At 43.7% G+C, this 23,796-nt stretch overlaps 1 protein-coding gene across 3 annotated transcripts in view; it reads right to left on the bottom strand.

The window, feature by feature from the left end:
- TBRG1 (transforming growth factor beta regulator 1) overlaps window positions 1-23,796 on the bottom strand; it is a 44,018-nt gene that overhangs the window by 16,560 nt on the left and 3,662 nt on the right. The window contains exons 1-2 of one of the 3 annotated variants that reach the window (XM_044281969.1): window positions 5,322-5,454; window positions 2,399-2,534 (exon numbers count right to left, since the gene is read on the bottom strand). In XM_044281969.1, the coding sequence (XP_044137904.1) occupies window positions 2,399-2,527 (129 nt within the window). In that variant the 5' untranslated portion in view covers window positions 2,528-2,534; window positions 5,322-5,454. Of the gene's footprint in view, window positions 1-2,398; window positions 2,535-5,321; window positions 5,455-13,891; window positions 18,071-23,796 lie in introns of those variants that run through there. The other 2 variants (XM_044281968.1, XM_044281967.1) reach the window with 2 other exon arrangements.

Raw genomic sequence — 23,796 nt, 5'->3', positions numbered from 1 at the left:
ACCAGCTTAGTGATTATTTTTTTACTTGGTGAGGGACCTTTATTTTATTTTCAAAGGAACTCTGTGTCTTGTCCCAAGATGAAAGGAGGAAAGACTGCAGGATCCTGGTGTGGGCCTAAGCCCAATTCACAGAGGGTATTGTTGACGTTAAAAGTCCAAGCAAGCGCATGATGTCTCTTATCGATGCTGTCCTTTTGGAACATAAGATTTTTACCTGAGTTACCAGGTTGATCTGTTTTTCTCGGGGCAAAAAGGAAGATAGATGCTGGGTGTCCAGAAGTACTCCCAGAAATAACCTCTGCTGGCTTGGGTTTAGTTTTGACTTTTCCTGGTTGATGAACCATCCTAAGGAACCAAGGGTTTCTATCACAATTCTGAGATGGTCGAGAAGAAAAGAATAGGACCACAATTATTCCTTTCAGATGCAAGTATCCTACCACATCTGCCATGATCTTTGTGAAAAGATGTGGCGCACTGGAGAGGCCAAAGGGAAAAGCCTGATACTGGAAGGGACCGAGCTCTCCTTTTATGTAGACAGCGAATCTGAGAACTTTTTGATCGCTGTAGATAGGAACATGATGATAGGCATCTGCCAGATTGTTACCATGTAAAAATCCTGAAAAAGGAGATTTACTGAAGACCTTATAGATCTCATTTAGAATTTTTTGCAAATTACAAACTGATTTAGGCATTTCAGATTGGAGATTGTCCTGAACTTCCCATTTGGCTTCTTTTTTTTTTTAAATCAGGAACAAGGGAGAGTAGACCCCCTGTCTATCGGAACCCTTGTAATGACGGATTTTTTTTTAAAAGGGAAGAGACCTCTGATTCTAGAGCCTCCTGTTTGACAGGATCTGAAAAAATCTTGTTTGTAAGGAATCTTACGGCGCCCCTCTTTGGAAGGAAACAGAACTCTAATTTGTGATCTGATTTTGTTTAAACATGGCTTGGGAATGAAAATGTTTTCTTTGATGAAAAAAAACAGGATTTAGATGGAAACCCCTTTATCTAAAATATTGTCTAATGCGGACCCAAAGAGCCTATTCACCTCACAGGGAATAGCGCAGAGGCGACTCTTTGAGCCCGCATCACTAGACCAGGACCTTAACCAGATCGCTCTACGGGTAGCGTTTGAAAGAGCAGTAGACCTGGCAGAGAGCCTCACCAGATCTGCTGAGGCATCTGCCAGAAAACTTGAAGCCTCTTCAAAACTGGGAGAGAAGAGATAATTTCTTCCCGGGGGGGTATCAGCTGCTAAGTGGTTTTTCATCTGGTTAATCCATACAGACAGGGACCTAGCTGTGTAGGTCGCCGCAAAAGCCGGTCTAAAACATAGCCACCCTGTCTCCCAAGATTTCTTGAGGAGCCCTTAACATTTTTTATCCATGGGGTTCTTCATTAACTCCTCTGTATTTAATATGCAAATGTATTTTATACATTCTTTGAAGGGAAGAAAGGCAACATACATGTCATTACCGCAGAACTACTGGCTAGGAAGCCAACAGTCTACCGTATTGAAGAGTTTAAGCAAAAGACAAACACAATGTGTTCCACCAAGTTCTTCTAAGCTCTTATAGCAGAGAGAGGTAGTTGGGCAGAAGCTGCTGCCTTCTCCTTTGTGTGCTGATCTTCTGCTGAAGATAGGATCCACGAAGGGGCATTTATTTTAAAACATGATTTCCCTAGTAGAATCCCATAGTCTCTTTTAAAGTTTAAGCTAACATTCTGAGTTTACACGTTTTATAGCCTTAGCTGAATGACAGCAGTTTTTCAAATGGTTTACAGCTTCAGTCTTGAACTATTGACTATCCATTCCCTTCTCTTATACAAGTGTCTCTAGTCCTGCAAAAAACATTTACTTAATCAGTTATTAGTGAGAGGCTAGGTTAACCATGGGCGTTGCGTTCCCTGTAACAGCGGAACACAACACAATGGAAAGTATAAGTATTGCCGCTCCTTAACTGTGCGTTGCGTGCCATATAGTGAAGTATATGAAAATCATGCTTCTTCACGGTCACGTGACGCACTGCATGCATTGGCCTTTATTCTTACAGTAGAGAAGTAATTAATTATAACTTTTAGTGAATTGGGACATTTAAACTTTTTTTTTTTATTCCAATTTAAATTTAGTAGGAGTCAGAGTCGGTTCATTTTTGCCGACTCCAGGTGCTCAAAATTGCCCTGATCCTAGCTTGACACAGGTTGAGGGAACCCCGTTACATTTTCAGATATTTTGACATGTATCTCTGCACTTTTATATGGGACTTGCACCCTGCTCTGGTGAACTTTTTGGTTTCCCATGTTACTGCCTGTGCTTTGCTGGATTTGTAAATGTCTTTATATTACAAAAAATTGAATACAATTTCTTTTAAAAAAAGACAGTACGGTAATTACTCACAAAGATCATAGCCTTCGCCATTCTCCTAAGTCGCAGACACTTGAGCCGGTATTTCTCCTTGTGACTTCTTTTCTTGGTCCTCATCTTGGCCTCATGATACGAGGAACGAGAGGAGAAAGCAGGATTCATCTTCTGACTAGATTTAAAAAAATAAAAAATAAAAAAATACCAGAAGTTTATTATAATTTAATAAACTACTACCCCAGGCCTCAACCTCAACAGATATGAAGCTACGACTCCCTGCAAAATGAAAAAAAGAGTAGTACTTACCTTGTGGTTCCCCAACAATCCACAAAAAGGTGGATAAGTATCTTAAACTTAGATGTACACAATTCTGCATCATATAATGACAACATGGGGCAGCGGCCCCTGCTCCTATTCATTTCTATGGGGCAGATGGAAACAGCCGAGCCAGCGCTCTGCTATTTTGGCCGGCCCCATAGCAATGAATGGAGGGCGACTGCTTATTATACTCTATGGTATTTTTTTTTAAACAAATTTTATTGGCAGAAAATGACAATATTGTACATGAGTTGACATGTCTCATCATTACATTTCCATTTTCACAAATTGTTCGATAGAAAAGACATTAGCAATAATAGACAATCATTTTCTCCATTTTTATTATTTTTATGCGCTGAACACGCCCCTCCCCCCAAAATCAAAATAAAACTATATCCCCAACTAACAAAATTTCTATGGTATTTTTAATGCCGGATCCGATGTAACGTTATATTTTCCTACCTCGGGAGATTTCTCTACCCTCGTCACTTCCGGTCGCACCGGAAATGACGTGAGGAGGTGTTCGGCGCCGGCGCACAACGACGGGGTAGGGAAATTTCACAGCAGAGTTAGCTGGACACCGGCCGAGACACACCTCCTCACGTCATTTCCGGTGCGTCCGGAAGTGACGAGGGTAGGAAAATATATTGTTACACAGGCACAATACATTTCAATGTAAATTAATGCCAGAATTTTGAAACGCTGTTCACTAACTGAACTGAAGGCATCCTGAACGGATTACTCTCCATTTAGAATGCATGGGGATATGCCTGATCAGTTCTTTTCCGGCATTGAGCTCCTGTGACGGAACTCAGTGCTGGAATACATCTAATACACATGACAGCTACACCAGCATATATGGACATACAGGAAGAGGCTGCATCACATCGCTGACATGGAGGTGGTTTTTTTTTCTGTTTTGTTTTTTAATAATCGACTGTTCTGCCATGGGGGGAGCGGAAGGCACTTGATACTGCCACATGGGGGGAGGGGGGTTGGCACCTGATACTGGCACATGGGGGGAGGGGGTTGGCACCTGATACTGGCACATGGGGGGGGGGGGAGGAGAGAGGCACTTGATACTAGCACTTTTAGGGGGGGGGGGGGAGTTGACACTATAATACTGGGACATGGGGAGGGAGGCATTACAAGGGGGTATTTTTTGTACTGTCACACTATATACAGTATACCGCTACACTGTGCCCCACAATATACAGTATGCCTCTACACTGTGCCCCACAATATACAGTATGCCTCTACACTGTGCCCCACAATATACAGTATGCCTCTACACTGTGCCCCACAATATACAGTATACCTCTACACTGTGCCCCACAATATACAGTATGCCTCTACACTGTGCCCCACAATATACAGTATACCTCTACACTGTGCCCCACAATATACAGTATACCTCTACACTGTGCCCCACAATATACAGTATACCTCTACACTGTGCCCCACAATATACAGTATACCGCTACACTGTGCCCCACAATATACAGTATACCTCTACACTGTGCCACACAATATACAGTATACCTCTACACTGTGCCCCACAATATACAGTATACCTCTACACTGTGCCCCACAATATACAGTATACCTCTACACTGTGCCCCACAATATACAGTATACCTCTACACTGTGCCCCACAATATACAGTATACCTCTACACTGTGCCCCAAAATATACAGTATACCTCTACACTGTGCCCCACAATATACAGTATACCTCTACACTGTGCCACACAATATACAGTATACCTCTACACTGTGCCCCACAATATACAGTATACCTCTACACTGTGCCCCACAATATACAGTATACCTCTACACTGTGCCACACAATATACAGTATACCTCTACACTGTGCCACACAATATACAGTATACCTCTACACTGTGCCCCACAATATACAGTATACCTCTACACTAGAGATGAGCGAACTTCTGTTTTAAGTTCGGCGTCTAAAGTTCGGGGGCGGGTTAGCGGAGAATCCCGATCTGGAACCGGATATGGATTCCGACTTCCGTTGTGGTCCGTGGTAGCGGAATCAATAATCGGCCATTATTGATTCCGCTACCACGGACCACAACGGAAGTCGGAATCCATATCCGGTTCCAGATCGGGATTCTCCGCTAACCCGCCCCCGAACTTTAGACGCCGAACTTAAAACAGAAGTTCGCTCATCTCTACTCTACACTGTGCCCCACAATATACAGTATGCCTCTACACTGTGCCACACAATATACAGTATGCCTCTACACTGTGCCACACAATATACAGTATACCTCTAAACTGTGTAGTCTGTTCTATAAACACCATTGTTTTGTGGCGGCGGACAGAAAATAATCTGGAAGTGCCCCTCCCGAGACCAGGCTCTGACTGCTAGGGGGGGTCTGCTGAGCTAACGGATGCCCCCTATGGCAGTAGAACACCATTTTCTACCGCAGCGGGTGACACCAGCCCTAGCAACGCCACTGCACTCAGCTTTCCCGGAAACAGATGAATGGGAGGCGGGGGTGCGCAGTGACAATATCACAAGGTAATTGTGACGGATCGCACAGAGGACAGGTCAGACATCGCTTATTGCTGATTATATAATATATCCTATATTATAAACCACCATCTCCACTCACCCAGGTAATGTTTGCAGCAGCTGGAAGTATGGCGGTAGATGGAGAAGCCGCTCTGTACGGACTTCTAGGCAGCTCTATCACCAGCAGAGTTTACCACAACACACGGACATAGGCGAAAGATCCTTTGATGATGTCACGGTCATGTGATCAGTTAGAGGAGGAGTCAGCTCTAGGCTTCTGCTTGATCCCAGCGGGCTAAAGGACCTTTGATGATGTCATGCACATGTGATCAGTCACGTGTGTCTAGCCTGCAGTATATAAAGCCGACCACAGAGGCTCTGCTGCTTCACTGTCAGCACAAAATCCACAGCTGTCCTTTCTTTGGAAACTCCACTAGCCAACATTTTATTTTATTTTATAGGAACATGTTAAAGGAGTTGTCTCACTTCAGCAAATGGCATTTATCATCTAGAGAAAGTTAATACAAGGCACTTACTAATGTATTGTGATTGTCCATATTGCCTCCGTTGCTGGCTGGATTTATTTTTTCACCACATTTTACACTGCTCGTATCCAGAGATTACGGCCACCAATGCAGCGCAGATACGAGGTGGCCGGGATGGGAGCTGCTGTGTATGCGTGCCTATGTGCACTCCCACAGTCTCAGCCACCAGAGAGACTGGCACCAGTAGCGTAGCTATAGGTGTCGCAACTGTGCCCTCCTAAGGGGGGGGGGGGGGGGGGGGAGGGGGTGTATTTTTCACTTTACAAGACGTTCCATGATAGAAGCGCTCACTAGTCTGCATGAGGTGGAGAGAGTGAAGCGCTGTTGGCACTCACCTCTCCCTGCTTGTTTTTCTCTGGGTGCTACACGGCACTGTCCTGAGGAGTATTAATACTGGGGGACTGATTACGAGTATAGGTACAATGGGACATTATTACTCTTGGGGGCACTGTTAACACTGCACCCTGGGAGAAAATTATTTCTGTTTCCTGGGCATAGCTATTTTTTAGGGCACTGGCACACTGTTAGTAAGGGTGTATTTACATGACCAGTTTTTAGCCGGAGCTGCAAGAAAAAAGATCAATTGACCCCCTTTTGCCATCCAGTGCCCCCATTGTGCCATCCAGTGCCCCTTGTGCCATCTATTGCCCCCATGTGCAATACATTGACCCCCTTGTGCCATCCAGTGCTGATCGCTATGCTGTCACTCCTGCACAGTGCTTACATCGCGCTGTGCAGGAGTCAGTACAGGCTTCGCACAGAGCCTGTACGATACAGAGAGCGGATGGCGGTCCTGCACATGCGCACTAGCATTCAGACTAGTGTACTGTGAAGACTGCCGGCCGACACTTTCTCCAGCAGGAGGCGGTGACGCCACTCATGACAATCCATCTCCTGCTGGAGAAAGGAAGAGAAGACAGAAAGATAAGAAGACGGACTTCGGTAGGAAGCACAGAAAAGCCATCTGGAGGGACCACGTGACCGGGAGGCAGATCTCAAGAACGGCTGCACTCTGGTAGGTAAGTATGTGAGCAATAATCTTTCCTCCACCGGTTAGCTTGTAATAGCCAAAAAAAAGTTAAGCCCGGAGAACCCCTTTAAACAAGAAACAGTTTCCCTGATCTTAGTGAGGGGAAGCTGTTCCCAGCCTGGGAGCACATTGCTCCCATATTTTCACATGTGACCACGGTAATTTTGCAGAACAGATGCAAAACCATTCTTTTAAATGGGTCCGCTAAAGACACGGACAGCACACCATGTGCTGTCCACATCCATACTTCCGCTCCACAGCCCTGCAAAAAAGATAGAACATGTCCTATTCTTGTCCGCACTTGCAAAATACGGAACGCAGACAGCCTGGTATCCGTGTTTTGCAGATCTGCAATTTGTGAACAGCAAAAACACATACAGTCATCTGAATGAACCCTTAGCTTCATTTCTCCAAAGAACCTTGTTCCAGAGTATTTTTTTTTACATGCTTTCTAATAAAGTAGGTTTTTCTGTTCTTGAGAAAACCCCTGGATTCACAATGGTGAAGGCCACTCTTGATTTTGATAATGATACATTTCCCTGCTTGAGAGTGTTCTTGCTTGGGCTAGATGTGAAGTTTTCTTTAGGCCTCATGCACACGGCCGTGTTCCGCTGCCGAGAGCGGACCGTGGAAACCCGGCCGGGATTCCTGCTGACAGCATGAGCGCACTGCGTCATTGGTTGCTATGACGCCATGCGCTTCATGCAGCCGCTCCTGTACAGTAATAAAAATACCCCATGACCCAACCCCTCCGATGAACATGGTCAAAAAAATAAAATTAAAATGGTGACAAAACAGCAATTTTTTGGCAAATTTTCCATTTTGTTTTTTTCCAGTAACAAAGCAAGGGTTAACAGCCAAACAAAACTTAATATTTATTACCCTGATTCTGCAGTTTACAGAAACACCCCATTTGTGGCCGTAAACTGCAGTACGACCAAACGGCAGGGCACAGAAGGAAAGGAACCCCATATGGTTTCTGGAAGGCAGATTTTGATGGCCTTTTTTTTTTGGCACCATGTCCCATTTGAAGACCCCCTGATGCACCGCTAGAGTAGAAACTCCATAAAAGTGACCCCATCTAAGAAACTACACCCCTCAAGGTATTCAAAACTGATTTTACAAACTTTATTCACCCTTTAGGTGTTCCTCAACAGTTTATGGTAAATGGAGATGAAATTTCAGAATTTTTATTTTTGGTAACCTTGCCTCACAAAAATGTAATCTAGAGCAACCAAAAATCATATGTACCCTAAAAATAGTTCAAACAAAACTGCCACCTTATCCCGGTTTCCAAATTGGGGTAACTTTTATGGAGTTTCTACTCTAGGGGTGCATCAGGGGGGCTTCAAATGGGACATGGTGTAAATAAACCAGTCCAGTAAAATCTGCCTTCCAAAAACCACACGGCGCACCTTTCCCTCTACGCCCTGCCGTGTGCCCGTACAGTAGTTTACGGCCAAATATGGGGTGTTTCTAGAAACTACAGAATCAGGGCACTAAATATAGCGTTTTGTTTGGCTGTTAACCCTTGCTTTGTTACTGAATAAAATGGATTAAAATGGAAAATTTGCCCAAAAAAAATCTAAATTCTCAAATTTTATCTCCATTTGCCATTAACTCTTGTGGAACACCTAAAGGGTTAACAATATTTGTAAAATCAGTTTTGAATACCTTGAGGGGTGTAGTTTCTAGAATGGGGTCATTTTTGGGTGGTTTCTATTATGTAAGCCTCGCAAAGTGACTTTAGACCTAAACTGGTCCTTAAAAAGTGGGTTTTTGAAAATTTCAAGATTTGCTTCTAAACGTCTAAGCCTTGTAACGTCCACAAAAAATAAAATGTAATTCTCAAAATGATCCAAACAAAGTAGACATGTGGGGAATGTAAAGTAATAACTATTTTTGGAGGTATTACTATGTATTATAGAAGTAGAGAAAATGAGTTTTTTTTTACTCCATTTTACCAGTGTCATGAAGTACAATATGAACGGCCTGGATAAGAAAAAGCGTTTTAAAGTTATTCACACAAAGTGACACTGGTCAGATTTGCAAAAAATGGTCTGGTCCTTAAGGTGAAATATGGCCTTAAAGGGGTTGTCCGAGTTATGAAAAAAAATAATATAGCACTGAAAATCTGATATATAACTGAGCTAAGCAAGTTTTATGCAAAAAAAAAATATATTTTTCCTAATTTCCCTGGTTCTTTTCTGGCTCTTTGTTTACATGCAATAACAACAATCTCTGCCCCTCCCCCTGCTCTGCTAAGGGAGTGGATACAAGTGCTGCCCTGAGTGACATGTCTGCCTGCTGGGAGACTCAGCAGCATGTTGTATGTGGAGGACTACAAGTCCCAGCTGTATAATGACACTGCTAATACACACAGGATCTTCCCCCTACCTTCCTATGCAATGCTCTCTCTAGTATTCAGCTCCAGTGCCCAGAATTGTCCCTGCTGCAGAGCTGTGCAGCTGAAGGGGTTAAGTATCCTAGCAAAGAGTAGAGGGCTCACTAGTGAAGGGGGGGCGTGGCCAGCACAGTGACGTCTCGTTTACAGGCTTGTAAACGACCTTTATCAGAGCAGGGAGAGAAGCTGACATCACAGGTCATGTGACCCTCAGTGAAATCTGAGAAACCAGCCACTGGAGATAAAGGGAGTGAATTGGAAAGCTGTTACATTTGCTTAGTTAGGAACATAGAAAGAATAAAGAAATAACTCGGATAACCCCTTTAAGGGGTTAAGGAAACAATCCGAAATGTGTATTTTTTATTTCCCCATGATTATGTCCATTTTATTTTAACCTTTTGTTTATTAAAGTTTATACTATTTTGAAACTCCTGTTACTGAACCTCCTTCCTTTTTGCTGCTGAAATTTCTTTTTATATATAATTATAATTGCAAGAAAAAGTAAGTAGACCCTCTGAAATTACCTGCATCTCTGCATTGATGGCTAATAAAATGTGGTCTGATTGTTATCCGAGTCTTAATTATAGACAATCTGAAGTAATAAAACAAAAGCAGTTATACCGTTCATGTCTTTAATTTAGCACATTGAGTGAACATCCACAGAGCAGGGAGAAGAAAGGGAAGCGAACCCCTTGAATTTAGTAATCAGTTGGGTCCTCCTTTAGCAGCAATCACCTCCACTAAACATTCCCTGTAGCTGCAAATAGGATTTGCACAATGTTGAGACGGAATTTTGGACTATTCCTTCCTGCAATTGTGTTTCGGTTTAGTAATATTTCTGGGATGACTTGCATGCACAGTCCTCTTCAGCTAATGATTCAGCATCTTGATAGGGTTAAGGTCAGGCCAATCCAAAACACAAATCTTCTTTCAACCATTCTTTAAGGTACTTGCGGAAGTTCCGTATGCAAACTGATGGCATTTGTCAGACTGATCCGGATCCATCTGACAAATGCATCGAAATGCCGGATCCGTCTCGCCGGTGAAATCCGGAAAAACGGATCCGGTATACATTTTTTTTGCATTTTTTTCAAATGCCGGCAAGGGTTCAGTCTTTTTGGCCGGAGAGAAAACTGCAGCATGCTGCAGTATTTTCTCTGTCCTGAAATGGCAAAAAGACTGAACGGATTGCTCTCCATTCAGAATGCATTAGGATAAAACTGATCAGTTCTTTTCCGGTATTGAGCCCCAAGGACGGAACTCAGCGCCGGAAAAGAAAAACGCTAGTGTGAAAGTACCCTTAGTTCATTTACTTGTGTGCTTTGGGATGTTATCTTATTGGATCATCCAATGTCTCTTCAGGTCATGGACGGCTGTCTTTACATTCCCCTGTAAAATGTTTTGATACAAATTAGAAATCTTTCTTCAATGACTGCAAGATATCCAGACCCTAAGGCAGCAACACAGTCCCAAACCATGATGGTGCCCCCACTATGCTTCACAGTTGGGATGAGATTTTGGTGTTGGTGTGTCTTCTTTTACCTCTAAACATAGAGATGTGCATTGTGATAAATATGTTCCACTGTTGTCTGTCCATAAAACATTTTCATACAGGTGTTTTTTTTGTTGGCAGCAATATCTTTCTTTGTGGGGTTTTCCAAAAACACCATTGTTGTTCAGTGTTTTTCTAATAATGGACACATTAACAGAGATTTTGCAGTTTGTAGAGTCTTTTGCTGTTACCCTTGGATTCTTTCTTACTTCCTTCAGGATTGCCTATTGTGCTCTTGAAGTCAACTTAACAGAAAACCCACTTCTAGGGAAAGTAACGACAGTCCTGAATTTTATACATCTGGAGATAATTTATCTATCCATGGATTGATGTAAACCCAGGTATTGAGCAATGCTTTTGTAGCCTTTTTTCCCCAATGTGTCTATATAACATGCATTCAGAATCTGGTTGGCACTAAGGCATGGTTCACAATGACCAATCCCTTTAGAAGAACAGATTTGTCAGTCACCAGGTTTTAAGTGTCTATTTAAATGGTCACTAACTGTTCAGACAACTTTGTATAAACCAATAGTACGAGAGACTATAAAAACTTTGTAATATATCAAAGAAAAATGCCTTGTTCTAGAGTTATCTAGTGATGGACATTGTACTCTAAAGTACACTATTACTAGCATGGTATACCACCAAATGCTGCAACAGAAATGAGCAGACGGAGTCTCGACTAGGGACACTCCAGGCGAAAGAGATACATTGTATTATACCTATGGCAGGGCAGGACGGGCGACTCATGACTAAGGGTACTTTCACACTAGCGGCAGGACAGATCCGACAGGCTGTTCACCCTGTTGGATCCGTCCTGCCGCTATTTCACCATGCCGCCACTCCGTTCCCATTGACTTGACGGCAGTTCACGGTGAGAGGCCGCCGGACTAAAAAGTCGCCCCCTGAGAAAGCGGAGGAGCGAAACGTGCATCGGGTTGCGCTCTCTGCCAGACCTGGGTTTGTTCCATCTGTGCCTCCTATCAACTCTAGGTAATATGTTATAGTATATTTTTTTCTTATTTAATGTTTATTACTATTATTGTTGTCCCTCCATACTGCTTATGGGCTAGCTATAGGTGCTGTTATTTCAACCTTTTTTCTGGCTCCTATTTTTGCAGTTGTATGTTTATCTGTGGGGGTTGGAGGCTTGTATGTGTATTGGGGGTAGGGTTTATATTGCCTGCTCAGTGCAGCATACACTGTTTCCCTATTCCTCTCTTGGATATTTGGATTCATTTACCCAGAGTCAATGGGGACGGAGCGACGGTGCAACGGCGAAATAGCGGCAGGACGGATCCGACAGGGTGAACAGCCTGTCGGATCCGTCCTGCCGCTAGTGTGAAAATAGCCTAATACTTGGTTTCCCTTAATTCCAGAGTCATGACTAGGCATAGTAGAGTGCATCAGTGTTCCCTTTAATTCAGCTTTTCTGCCATCTGCCTGGACAATGCCCTTAAGAAAAAAAAATAAGTGGTGGTGACTCTGCAGACTGATGACTAAAACAAATTAACAGTAGTATGGTGACTCTAGGGCAGTGATGGTAAACCTTTTACAGACCAAGTGCCCAAACTGCAAAACAAAACCCATTTATTTATCGCAATGTGCCAACACAACAATTTAACCTGAATATTACAGTCCAATATAGTATATCTTCCATGTACTTTATCATTTAGCTATAACAGCCTGCCTGCATCCAATGCGCTGCCTGTGCTGTTCATAGTGCGTCCTGCGCTGCTGAATGGCAAGAAAAGTCTAAGGGCTCTTTCACACTTGCGTTCTTTTCTTCCGGCATAGAGTTCCGTCGTCGGGGCTCTATGCCGGAAGAATCCTGATCAGTTTTATCCTAATGCATTCTGAATGGAGTGAAATCCGTTCAGGATGCATCAGGATGTCTTCAGTTCCGGAACGGAACGTTTTTGGGCCGGAGAAAATACCACAGCATGCTGCGCTTTTTGCTCCGGCCAAAAACCCTGAAGACTTGCCGCAAGGCCGGATCTGGAATGAATGCCCATTGAAAGGCATTGATCCGGATCCGGCCTTAAGCTAAACGTCGTTTCGGCGCATTGCCGGATCCGACGTTTAGCTTTTTCTGAATGGTTACCATGGCTGCCAGGACGCTAAAGTCCTGGCAGCCATGGTAAAGTGTAGTGGGGAGCGGGGGAGCAGTATACTTACAGTCCATGCGGCTCCCGGGGCGCTCCAGAGTGACGTCAGGGCGCCCCAAGCGCATGGATCACGTGATCGCATGGCACGTCATCCATGCGCATGGGGCGCTCTGACGTCATTCTGGAGCGCCCCGGGAGCCGCGCGGACTGTAAGTATACCGCTCCCCCGCTCCTACTATGGCAACCAGGACTTTAATAGCGTCCTGGGTGCCATAGTAACACTGAAAGTATTTTGAAGACGGATTCGTCTTCAAATGCTTTCAGTACACTTGCGTTGTGTTACATGCTGACGCCGGATCTGGAAAAACGCAAGTGTGAAAGAGGCCTAAGGGCCCCTTTCACACGGGCGAGTTTTCCGCGCGGGTGCAATGTGTGACGTGAACGCATTGCACCTGCACTGAATCCTGACCCATTCGTTTCAATGGGGCTGTGTAGCTGTGTACATGAGCGATGTTTTTCACGCATCACTTGTGCGTTGCGTGAAAAATCGCAGCATGTTCTATATTCTGCGTTTTTCACGCAACGCATGCCCCATAGAAGTGAATGGGGCTGCGTGAAAATTAAGGAGATAATGAGATGATCCTCAGGACTCCATTAAAGTCCATTTACTTTATTATTTTACATTATAACATGGTTATAATGGAAAATAATAGCATACTTCAATACAGAATGCTAAGTAAAATGTCCATTAAGGGTTAAAAAATAATAAAAAATGTAACTCACCTCATCCACAGCCTGTTATCGTCTTCTTTGTTCTTCTTGCAGGACCTGCAAAAGGACCTGCGCTGAAGTTATTGTGCTCACCATGTGGTGAGCTTGGCGACGTCAGTGCAGGTCCTGCAAGAAGAAAGACGATAATAACGGCTACGCGATCAAGTGGATGAGGTGAGTAATTTTATTATTATTTTTAACCCTTAATGGACATTTTACTTAGCATTCTGTATTAAAGAATGCTATTATTTTCCATTATAACCATTAAAATGCTTTGCACTAGCACGGAAGAAACTGAACAACACAACGCAATCGCAGACAAAACTGACTGAAATTGCGGGCTTCCCGCAACGCATCCTGACCTCTTCCGCGACGCCCATGTGAAAGGGACATAAGGCATATTGGTACACCATAGACTTTTTCCAGGGCGTGGGTGCCCACAGAGAGGGCTTTGAGTGCCGCCTCTGGCACCCGTGCCATATGTTCGCCACCACTGATCTAGGGATTGGTGAATAAAACAAAATAACAATTGTGTGCCTCCAGAAGTCACTTTACATCAGTGAGAGGGGGAAGCAATAAGGATTACACCACAAACTAGCACATCAGTCATATACCAGTGCAGTGTATTGCAACATCTCCAGTTTATTTGCATAGGACATGACAGACCTACGGCCCACAGCAAGATTCTTAAAAATATGAGATGAGGTTATGACGTTGTTACTGTAGCAGATGTTAAAGGGGTTTCCTGGGGAGGATTTAAATACAAAAACATGTCAAAAAATGTAAAAAATAAAGAAGCATTACTCACTTCCACCGATCCCCTGCCAATGTCACTCTGACACTGGTCCCCGCGCTCTCCACCTCTCCACTACCTGTCCCAGCTTAACATGCTTGAAATGCCCACTCAGGTTGAGAGCAGCTAGGACCAAAGCAGCATTGGAATAGCAGGGGTGGGTGACTGGCGGAGATGAGTAATGCTTCTTTGTAATTTGTAACATTTTTTGGCCCTTTCTTTTCAAATTCTCTCTGGAAAGCTTCTTTAATTCTACTCAGTTCAATTATAATTAAAGCAAAATGAAAAGTAAAGCTTTAAAGTCTATGGACACCTTTGAGTAATTTTTTTATGATTGCATTTTACTCCTTTTGGGCTAATAACTATTGTTTTCAGTTGGTCTTTATTAACAATTTTCAGCCGTTCTTGACATACAAGGGTATGATTTTTAAAATCAGTCTGGTTGCAGAATATCACTTCTCAGTCCCATCATGTGAAGCCTTATATCTGATCTCCTGACCTCATAAAAACTATCAAACTGAGGGCAGGAGCGTCACATGAGCCGTCACTTATAGGAATGAGAAGTGATACTCTGCAAACAGACTGATTTTTAACCCCTGTATCTCAAAAACGGCTGAAAATGTTTAATAAGAACTATTTAAAATATATATTTTTAGCCCAAAATTAGTAAAATGCAATCCTAAAAAAATGCCCCAAATGTGTTCATAGCCTTTAACATATTCTTAAAGGAGACTTCACTTTTATAGAGACATTCCCACTACCCTGAAGCCCAACGCTTCAGCTGTAGATCTACCATCATGAAGCTGTGGGTTTGCAAATCATGTAACCGAGCCTCTGTTCTGAATCTGTTCTGATGTCCCCATGACAAAACTACCTGTCATGTACTGTGGCATTTCAGTATTGCCACAGGAACATTGTTTGGAACCCAATCAGCATTCCCATCAATAACTATCATAACTACCACTGTTCAAGTTAACTGGATTATAGAAATTGATTGCAATTTAGAGCCACACTATGACAACGCTGAACTGATTTTCTGTGCAGTAAAGTTGCTTTTGTAGAATGCTCTTGGTAGGTCTCCTTTAAACAAACTGGATAGCACAGCAGTTTTGTTTTATGAAGCAACGTTCATTCTTGTGCTTTTTCCTGAAAATATTCCTCCTGCATTGGAATTACTGACAAATGTTCCTCCTGCACTGGAATTACCAATGAGTGTCCATCCTGCACTGGAATCACTGACAAACATCCTTCCTGTACTGGAATCATTGACAAACATCCTTCCTGCACTGAAATCAATGACAAATGTCCCTCCTGCACTGGAATCACTGACAAATGTTCCTCTGGCACTGGAATCACTGACAAATGTTCCTCCGGCACTGGAATCACTGACAAATGTTCCTCCGGCACTGGAATCACTGACAAATGTGCCTCCGGCACTGGAATCACTGACAAATGTGCCTCCGGCACTGGAATCACTGACAAATGTGCCTCCGGCACTGGAATCACTGACAAATGTGCCTCCGGCACTGGAATCACTGACAAATGTTCCTCCGGCACTGGAATCACTGACAAATGTTCCTCCGGCACTGGAATCACTGACAAATGTTCCTCCGGCACTGGAATCACTGACAAATGTTCCTCCGGCACTGGAATCACTGACAAATGTTCCTCCGGCACTGGAATCACTGACAAATGTTCCTCCGGCACTGGAATCACTGACACATGTTCCTCCGGCACTGGAATCACTGACAAATGTTCCTCCGGCACTGGAATCACTGACAAATGTTCCTCCGACACTGGAATCACTGACAAATGTTCCTCTGGCACTGAAATCACTGATAAATGTCCTTCCTCCATTGTGACCTCTGGCAAATGTCCCTCTTGACTCGATGGCCCTTGCAAAGAAAATTCCTGCATTGGAGTATCCAATAAATGCCCCTCACATGCAGATATCCCTGGTGCATGTTCTTCATGTGCCCATTCCTCTGCTGAAGGTCCCAGGTTCCCCTCAGTGGCCGCTTTCCAGTTTCTTAGCGATACAGGGTGTGGAAGACACAGAAACAGGCGGCAGAATTTGTAGGCCTTTGGAGAGGCATAGTACAGATTCAAAGCAAACTCCTTCATGAGGCTGGAGTACTGGGTGACACTGTGCCGCCGGTAACCATTTTTCAGCTGCTGTGTGAACAGAACCTGAGTGAGGCCACTACAGTGCTCTGCAATCACCTGCTCTGGATCTCTCTCCATCATGTTGTTCTTCCGTAAATCAACCAGTGTCTTTTTCAGGCTCTTGATCTTGACTCCTTGGCGCAGAACTTGCTTCTGTAAGGTTTTGATCTTTCGCCGTAATTTAACAACTTGTGGGTCAGCAACAGGGGCGGGGACATCGTTCTCCTTGTCGCCAGAAACAGCAAAGTACGCATGGTCAACAGGAATGTAATCAGCCATGTTCTCACAAGGAGGTCTGGGTGGCAGGTTCCAACTAGTCTGGTTTACTACAACGGTCATGTCTGGTAAATGATTCCCAGTCAGTGCCCCTGTCCCCTGCTTCTTGCCCCTTGCCTCCACCGTTTGCTTTTCAGCAGGTTGTGTTGTTTCCACCCTTTCACCTTCTGTTACCTGCGCATCCACTTCCTGCTGATCGTGGGTTTCCGATTCCATATTTGCACCCCGAGTTTCTACTACCTGAGGCTCATTCGTTGCTACTGCCTTCATGTTCTCACTCTGACCTTCCGCGGCCTGCTTCTCACTCTGTGTTTTCTCCCCATTCTTCGTGTTCTTTATTTCCATTGCCTGCTTCTCTTCCTGCCCTTCTGCAATCTGCTTTTTGTCCTGTGTTTCCTCCTCATTTTTCCCGCCTTGTACTTCAACTGTCTGCTCCTCATTTTTTCTTCCCTCCTCAACCTGCAATTCCACTGCCTGCTCCTCACCCCGAGATTCCACCTCCTGCTTCTCACCCCGAGATTCCAACACCTGTATTTCAACCTGTGATTCTACTGCTTGCTTCTCAATCTGTGATTCTACCGCCTGCTTGTCAACCTGTGATTCCACTGCCTGCTTCTCATTCTGAGATTCCACCTCCTGGGTCTCAACCTGTGATTCCATCACCTGCTTTTCAACCTGCAACTCCATTGGTTGCTTCTCAACCTGCAATTCCACCACCTGCTTCTCAACCTGCTTATCTACTGCCTGTGTTCCATCCTCACTCTTTATCTGCCATGTCTCCGCTGTCTGATTCTTGCCCTGTGCCCCTTCCTCCATCTGAGTTCCCTGCTTTTCGACATGTCTTTCCATTACTTTCACTTCACTCTGTGTTTCCATTTCCTCCCCACGGCTGCAGTTCACACCACACTCACTCGGGGTCTCCCGAGTCATATTCCCATCCTTCACTTCCTTGAGTTCAGAATTTTCACTTGCTGTTTTCTTGGTATATTTTCTCTTTTTAGTCTTTTTCTTCCGTTGAATAGGATAGATGGGAGTGGGCACAGCATCCATACGCAAGTAAGGACAGGCAGCACCAGGACGTATCATGTAGTCTTTCTCCGTGAAGTGGTCACTGCAGACTTTGCTGTGAATGGAGGGGTTCCAATCATCTCTCTGGACAGCTTCAATCCACTTAGCGAGACGTTCTGGGTCTTTCATGGGAAACCTGCAGATTAGAAATCACTAATTTATATTGGTTTGAGATATATATATTGTAAGAAGGTACAAGGAATCATTGTAGATGATAGGTATGTGTCACCGAGGTTCCTGGCCTTGGTGGAGTAAAAGCCAGTTTTCTGTGTCAGCAGCAGTTGCTGTTTGACACCTTGCTAGCTAGTATGGCTGTAAATAGCTGATCTGGAACGGCTCTTACTGGGAGTAGTCAAAGTGCTGGGTGGGTGACTACTCCCCATGGTCCAGGCCAGGTTTTGACAGGCCTATAAAAAACAGCCAGCAGTGTCAGATGGGGGGATTACTCCTCTCTGACACTGGAGCGGTCTGAAACTCTGCTGAGATCTGAGGCCTGTGTGTGAGCTGAAAGCTGAAGACAGTGTGTCGGGCGAGCAGGCCGCCTAAAGCCTGCAGGTGGACTTTCTGAGGCTGAGCATTCAGCCAGGTGTGGATTAAACACCCAGGATCAAAAGGTGAATGTTTTTTCTGTATGAACTGTTTTGTGTGTGAACTAACACCAATACTGAAAATGGACTGTCATACTGTGAACCTGCAACTAGTGTGAATAAACACTGCAGTTTTTGAGTTACAAACGCGTCTTTGCCTCTATACTGCACCCGCTTGTCCTGTCTACCAGAGCGAGTCCCCACAATATATTTATACACACACAACTGTTTAATAGATTTTTTTTTTTATTCTTCATCACACTCATAGTAGTTGTCAGTGAACATTCTTGTCTACATCCACAGGCAGAAAAGCCATCACCACCAACTGCAGTTATGTTATCAGGCACTAGCCCAGACAACTGAAGGACACCAATTATCTACCAGAACAGTGGTCCCCAATCTTTTTCACACAAGACATTTTTCACCCGGACCAAGGGTGGGTGCAGTGCGGAGGTTAATCACCCACATAACCAGACACAATAAAGTGCATATTACAAAATACATGGCCAACAATGCCAATAATAAAACTTAAAGGGAACCTGTCACTGGGATTTTGTGTATAGAGCTGAGGACATGGGTTGCTAGATGGCCGCTAGCACATCCGCAATACCCAGTCCCTATAGCTCTGTGTGCTTTTATTGTGTAAAAAAAACGATTTGATACATATGCAAATTAACCTGAGATGAGTCCTCTCCCTGACTCATCTCACGTACAGGACTCATCTCAGGTTAATTTGCATATGTATCAAATCGGTTTTTTTTTACACAATAAAAGCACACAGAGCTATGGGGACTGGATATTGCAGATGTGCTAGCGGCCATCTAAAAACACATGAACTCAGCTCTATACCCAAAATCCCGGTGACAGGTTCCCTTTAACAGCAAAATAATACTGCTACACTATTTATGACCTAGTCATTAATAATCCCATTTAGGCCCCGACTCAGGTGATGACTCCTCTGACTGAAGTGGTTCTCTTTCCTTTTTTATCTCAGTCCTGCACAGATCACCATGATCACCAACTTCTTTCGGCATAATTGAGTGCACCTATTTAGTAAAGTGCCTCCTTTTATACTCCTACTTAGTAATCATCCCCGTTTAGGCCCCAGTAGATATAATGCCCCCCCGTAGTGACTGCTTTACATAAAGTGCCCCCTAGTAGTGTTTTTGTTTTATTTATTTATTTTTTATATTGCCCCCCCAAGTAGTGTCTCTTTATATGAAGTGCCCCCTAGTAAATAATGCACCAATCTCTCCTCCAAAGTGTCCCCAAAGGAACAAAATACTCACTTCACTCCCGCTGACTGCACAAGTCATTCTTCCAGCCTCATGGAGGCAATCCGGAGCTGCAGTGCGGAACGGAGGTACGGAACCCCTACAGAGTGCTTCTGTGGTGTTTCTGTCCGTGCCTCCGCAAAAAATATAGATCTTTTTAAGGTGCGGACAGATCACAGAACCATTCAAGCTGAATGGGTCTCGATCCGTCCCAGCAGCCGCATGGATGTTGCCCATGCATTGGGGACCGCAAACTGCGGTCCCTAATGCACGGAACGGCCGTGTGCATAAGGCCTTAAAGAGCTGTTGGCTGACCTATTCCTCCATACATGTATACTCTCAGACTGGCTCTGTTCTATACGTGTTCTCAATGGGGAGAGGGGAGTAAGCCGCTGCCAGCTAGATACCTCTGGCCGCTAATCTCCCATGAAAACAAAGGATTTGGCATGCTGAAATCAAACTTCAAACTTTCACACTTGCGTTCGGAGCGGATCCGTCTAGTGTCTGCACAGACGGATCCGCTCCTATAATGCAAACGATGGGATCCGTTCAGAACGGATCCGTCTGCATTATCTTTCATAAAAAATTCTAAGTCTGAAAGTTAGTCAGACGGATCCGTCCAGACTTTGCACTGAAAGTCAATGGGGGACGGATCAGTTTGAAATTGCACCATATTGTGTCAACTTCAAACGGATCTGTCCCCATTGACTTACATTGTAAGTCTGGACAGATCCGTTTGGCTCCGCACGGCCAGGCGGACACCCGAACGCTGCAAGCTGCTTTCGGGTGTCCGCCTGCTGAGCGGAACGGAGGTCAAACGGTGCCAGACTGATGCATTCTGAGAGGATCCACATCCACTCAGAATGCATTGGGGCCGTACGGATGCGTTCGGGGCCGCTTGTGAGAGCCTTTAAGTGGAACCCCAAACGCAAGTGTGAAAGTAGCCTAAGACAGTTGTCTGGTCCCCCTACAATCAGCGAGTTTGGCTCACCAACACAGACAGTAAAAGGCCAATTGTCTGCAAATTTGTACCTTGTAAAAATGTTTGCTAATGAACCCCATTGCGTAAAACACACCCTGAAGCTGCCACACTGGTGCATAGATCACCCAGATTTCATTATGGTGTCTATAGTACTAGAAATGATCATTTATGACCAATGTAAATCTGTTCCAATTTTCAAAAAATTCATCATTAGACCATCACTTTAAAGTGGTTTTCCGAGTGTTAGATACTGATAACTCCCGGCATCCCCACCGATCGCGGCTGTTTAACCCCTTAGTGCAGAACGCCGTACATGTACGGCAGGGGATGCATTGCCAGAATGCATTCCGCCTTACATGTACGGTGGGATGATCGGGCGGGCACCGGAGCGGTGCGCGCCCGATCACTGCAGGGGTCCGGCAGTCCCTGGTAGCCGGGCCCCTGCTGTATCCGCCGGCATCGCTGTTTACAGCGATGCCGGCGGATTAACCCCTTCTATGCCGCGGTCTGCGCTGACCGCGACATAGAAGTTGTTTGCGGCAGGTGAGTGATCGCATCGAGTCCCAGCGCTGCTGTGGCGGGGACCCGATGCGTGACAAGGCAGCCAGATGCCGTGCAGAGGCTGCCCAATGCCCTGCACGGCATCAGGAACTGCCTTCTACGGGAGCCGAGGAGATCCAGCCTCACGCCCGTCTCCTAGGCAACCTGTTAGTGTATGACTCAGTGTCATACACTAACAGGCAATGCATTACAATACAGATGTATTGTAATGCATTGCAGAGGGGATCAGACCCCTAAAAGAGTGGAACAGAAATAAAGTTTAAAAAAAAAAAAGTTACAAAAAAGTGTTTTGAATAAAAAAATAAAGTTTCAAGTAAAAACAAAAACAAAAAACAAGCCCCATTCCCCTTATTTTCTAATAAAAAATAAAAAAATAAAAAACGCACATATTAGGTACCGCCGTGTCCGTAACGAATAGCTCTATATCACATGATCCATCCCATCCGATAGACACCATAAAAAATAAAAACTGTGTATAAAAAAGCCATTTTTGTCAACTTACATCACTAAAAGTGCAACACCAATCGATCAAAATGGCATATGCCCCCAAAAATAGTACCAATCTAACCGTCACCTCATCCCGCAAAAAAATGAGCCCCTACATAGTACAATCGCCCAAAAACTTAAAAAACTATGGCTCTCATACTATGAAGACACTAAAACATTATTTTTTTGTTTCAAAAATGAAATCATTGTGTAAAACTTAAATAAATTAAAAAAAATTATATATTGGGTATTGCCGCGTCCGTATTAACGTTCTCTATAAAAATATCACATGACCTAATCCCTCAGGTGAATACTGTAAAAATAAAAAATTAAAAACGGTGTAAAAAAAGCCATTTTCTGTCATCTTACATCACAAAATGTGTAATAGCAAGCGATCAAAAAGTCATACGCACCCCAAAATAGTGCCAAACAGTCATCTCATCCCGCAAAAATCATACCCTACCCAAGATAATCACCCAAAAACTGAAAAAACTATGGCTCTCAGTCTATGGAGACACTAAAACATGATTTTTTTTTTGTTTAAAAAATGATATCATTGTGTAAAACTGACATAAATAAAAAAAAGTATATATATTAGGTATCACCGCGTCGGTAATAACCTGCTCTATAAAAATATCACATGACCTAACCCCTCAGGTGAATACCGTAAAAAATAAAAACGGTGTAAAAAAAGCTATTTTTTGTCACCTTAGATCACAAAATGTGTAATAGCAAGCGATCAAAAAGTCATACACACCCCAAAATAGTGCCAATCAAACCGTCATTTCATCCCGAAAAAAATGAGCCCCTACACAAGACAGTCGCCCAAAAAATAAATAAAACTATGGCTTTCAGAATGTGGAGACACTAAAGGATCTTTTTTTTTTTTTAATGCTTTGTTATGTAAAACTGAAACAAACAACTAAAAAAAGTTGTCATATTTGGTATTATCGCGTCCGTGACAACCTGCTCTATAAAAAAAAAAACACATGATCTAACCTGTCAGATGAATGTTGTAAATAACAAAAAATAAAAATGGTGCCAAAACAGCAATTTTTTGTTACTTTGCCTCACAAAAAGTGTAATATAGAGCAACCAAAAATCATATGTACCCTAAAATAGTACCAACAAAACTGTCACCCTATCCTGTAGTTTCTAAAATGGGGTAACTTTTCTACTCTAGGGGTGCATCAGGGGGGCTTCAGTTCAAATGGGACATGGTGTAAATAAACCAGTCCAGCAAAATCTGCCTTCTAAAAGCCACACGCTGCACCTTTCCCTCTACGCCCTACCGTAAGCCCGTACAGTAGTTTACGACCACATATGGGGTGTTTCTGCAAACGACAGAATCTGGGCAATAAATATAGAGTTTTGTTTGGCTGTTAACACTTGCTTTGTAAATGGAAAAAATTTGGCAAAAAATTTAAATTCTCGAATTTCATCTCCATTTGCCAATAACTCTTGTGGAACACCTAAAGGGTTAACAAAGTTTGTAAAACCAGTTTTGAATACCTTAAGGGGTGTAGTTTCTAGAATGGGGTCACTTTTATGGAGTTTCTACTCTAGAGGTGCATCAGGGGGGCTTCAAATGGGACATGGTGTAAATAAACTAGTCCAGCAAAATCTGCTTTCCAAATACCACACGGCACACCTTTCCTTCTACGCCCTACCGTGTGCCTGTACAGTAGTTTACGGCCACATATGGGGTGTTTATGCAAACTACAGAATCAGGGCAACCCATATTGAGTTTTGTTTGGCTGTTAACCCTTACTTTAAATTGTTTCTCCATCTGCCATTAACTCTTGTGGAACACCTAAAGGGTTAAAAAGTTTGTAAACCCAGTTTTGAATACCTTGAGGGGTGTACTTTCTTAGATGGAGTCACTTTTTTGCAATTTCTATTCTAGGGGTGCAAGGGGGGGGGGGGGGGGCTTGAAATGGGACATGGTATAAACAAAACCAGTCCTGCAAAA

This window comes from Bufo gargarizans, chromosome 2 (assembly GCF_014858855.1).
Source record: "Bufo gargarizans isolate SCDJY-AF-19 chromosome 2, ASM1485885v1, whole genome shotgun sequence".
Classification (NCBI taxonomy): Eukaryota; Metazoa; Chordata; class Amphibia; order Anura; family Bufonidae; genus Bufo; species Bufo gargarizans.
Note: the sequence above shows the minus strand (reverse complement) of the source record. Positions and strands in the feature narration are given on the sequence as shown.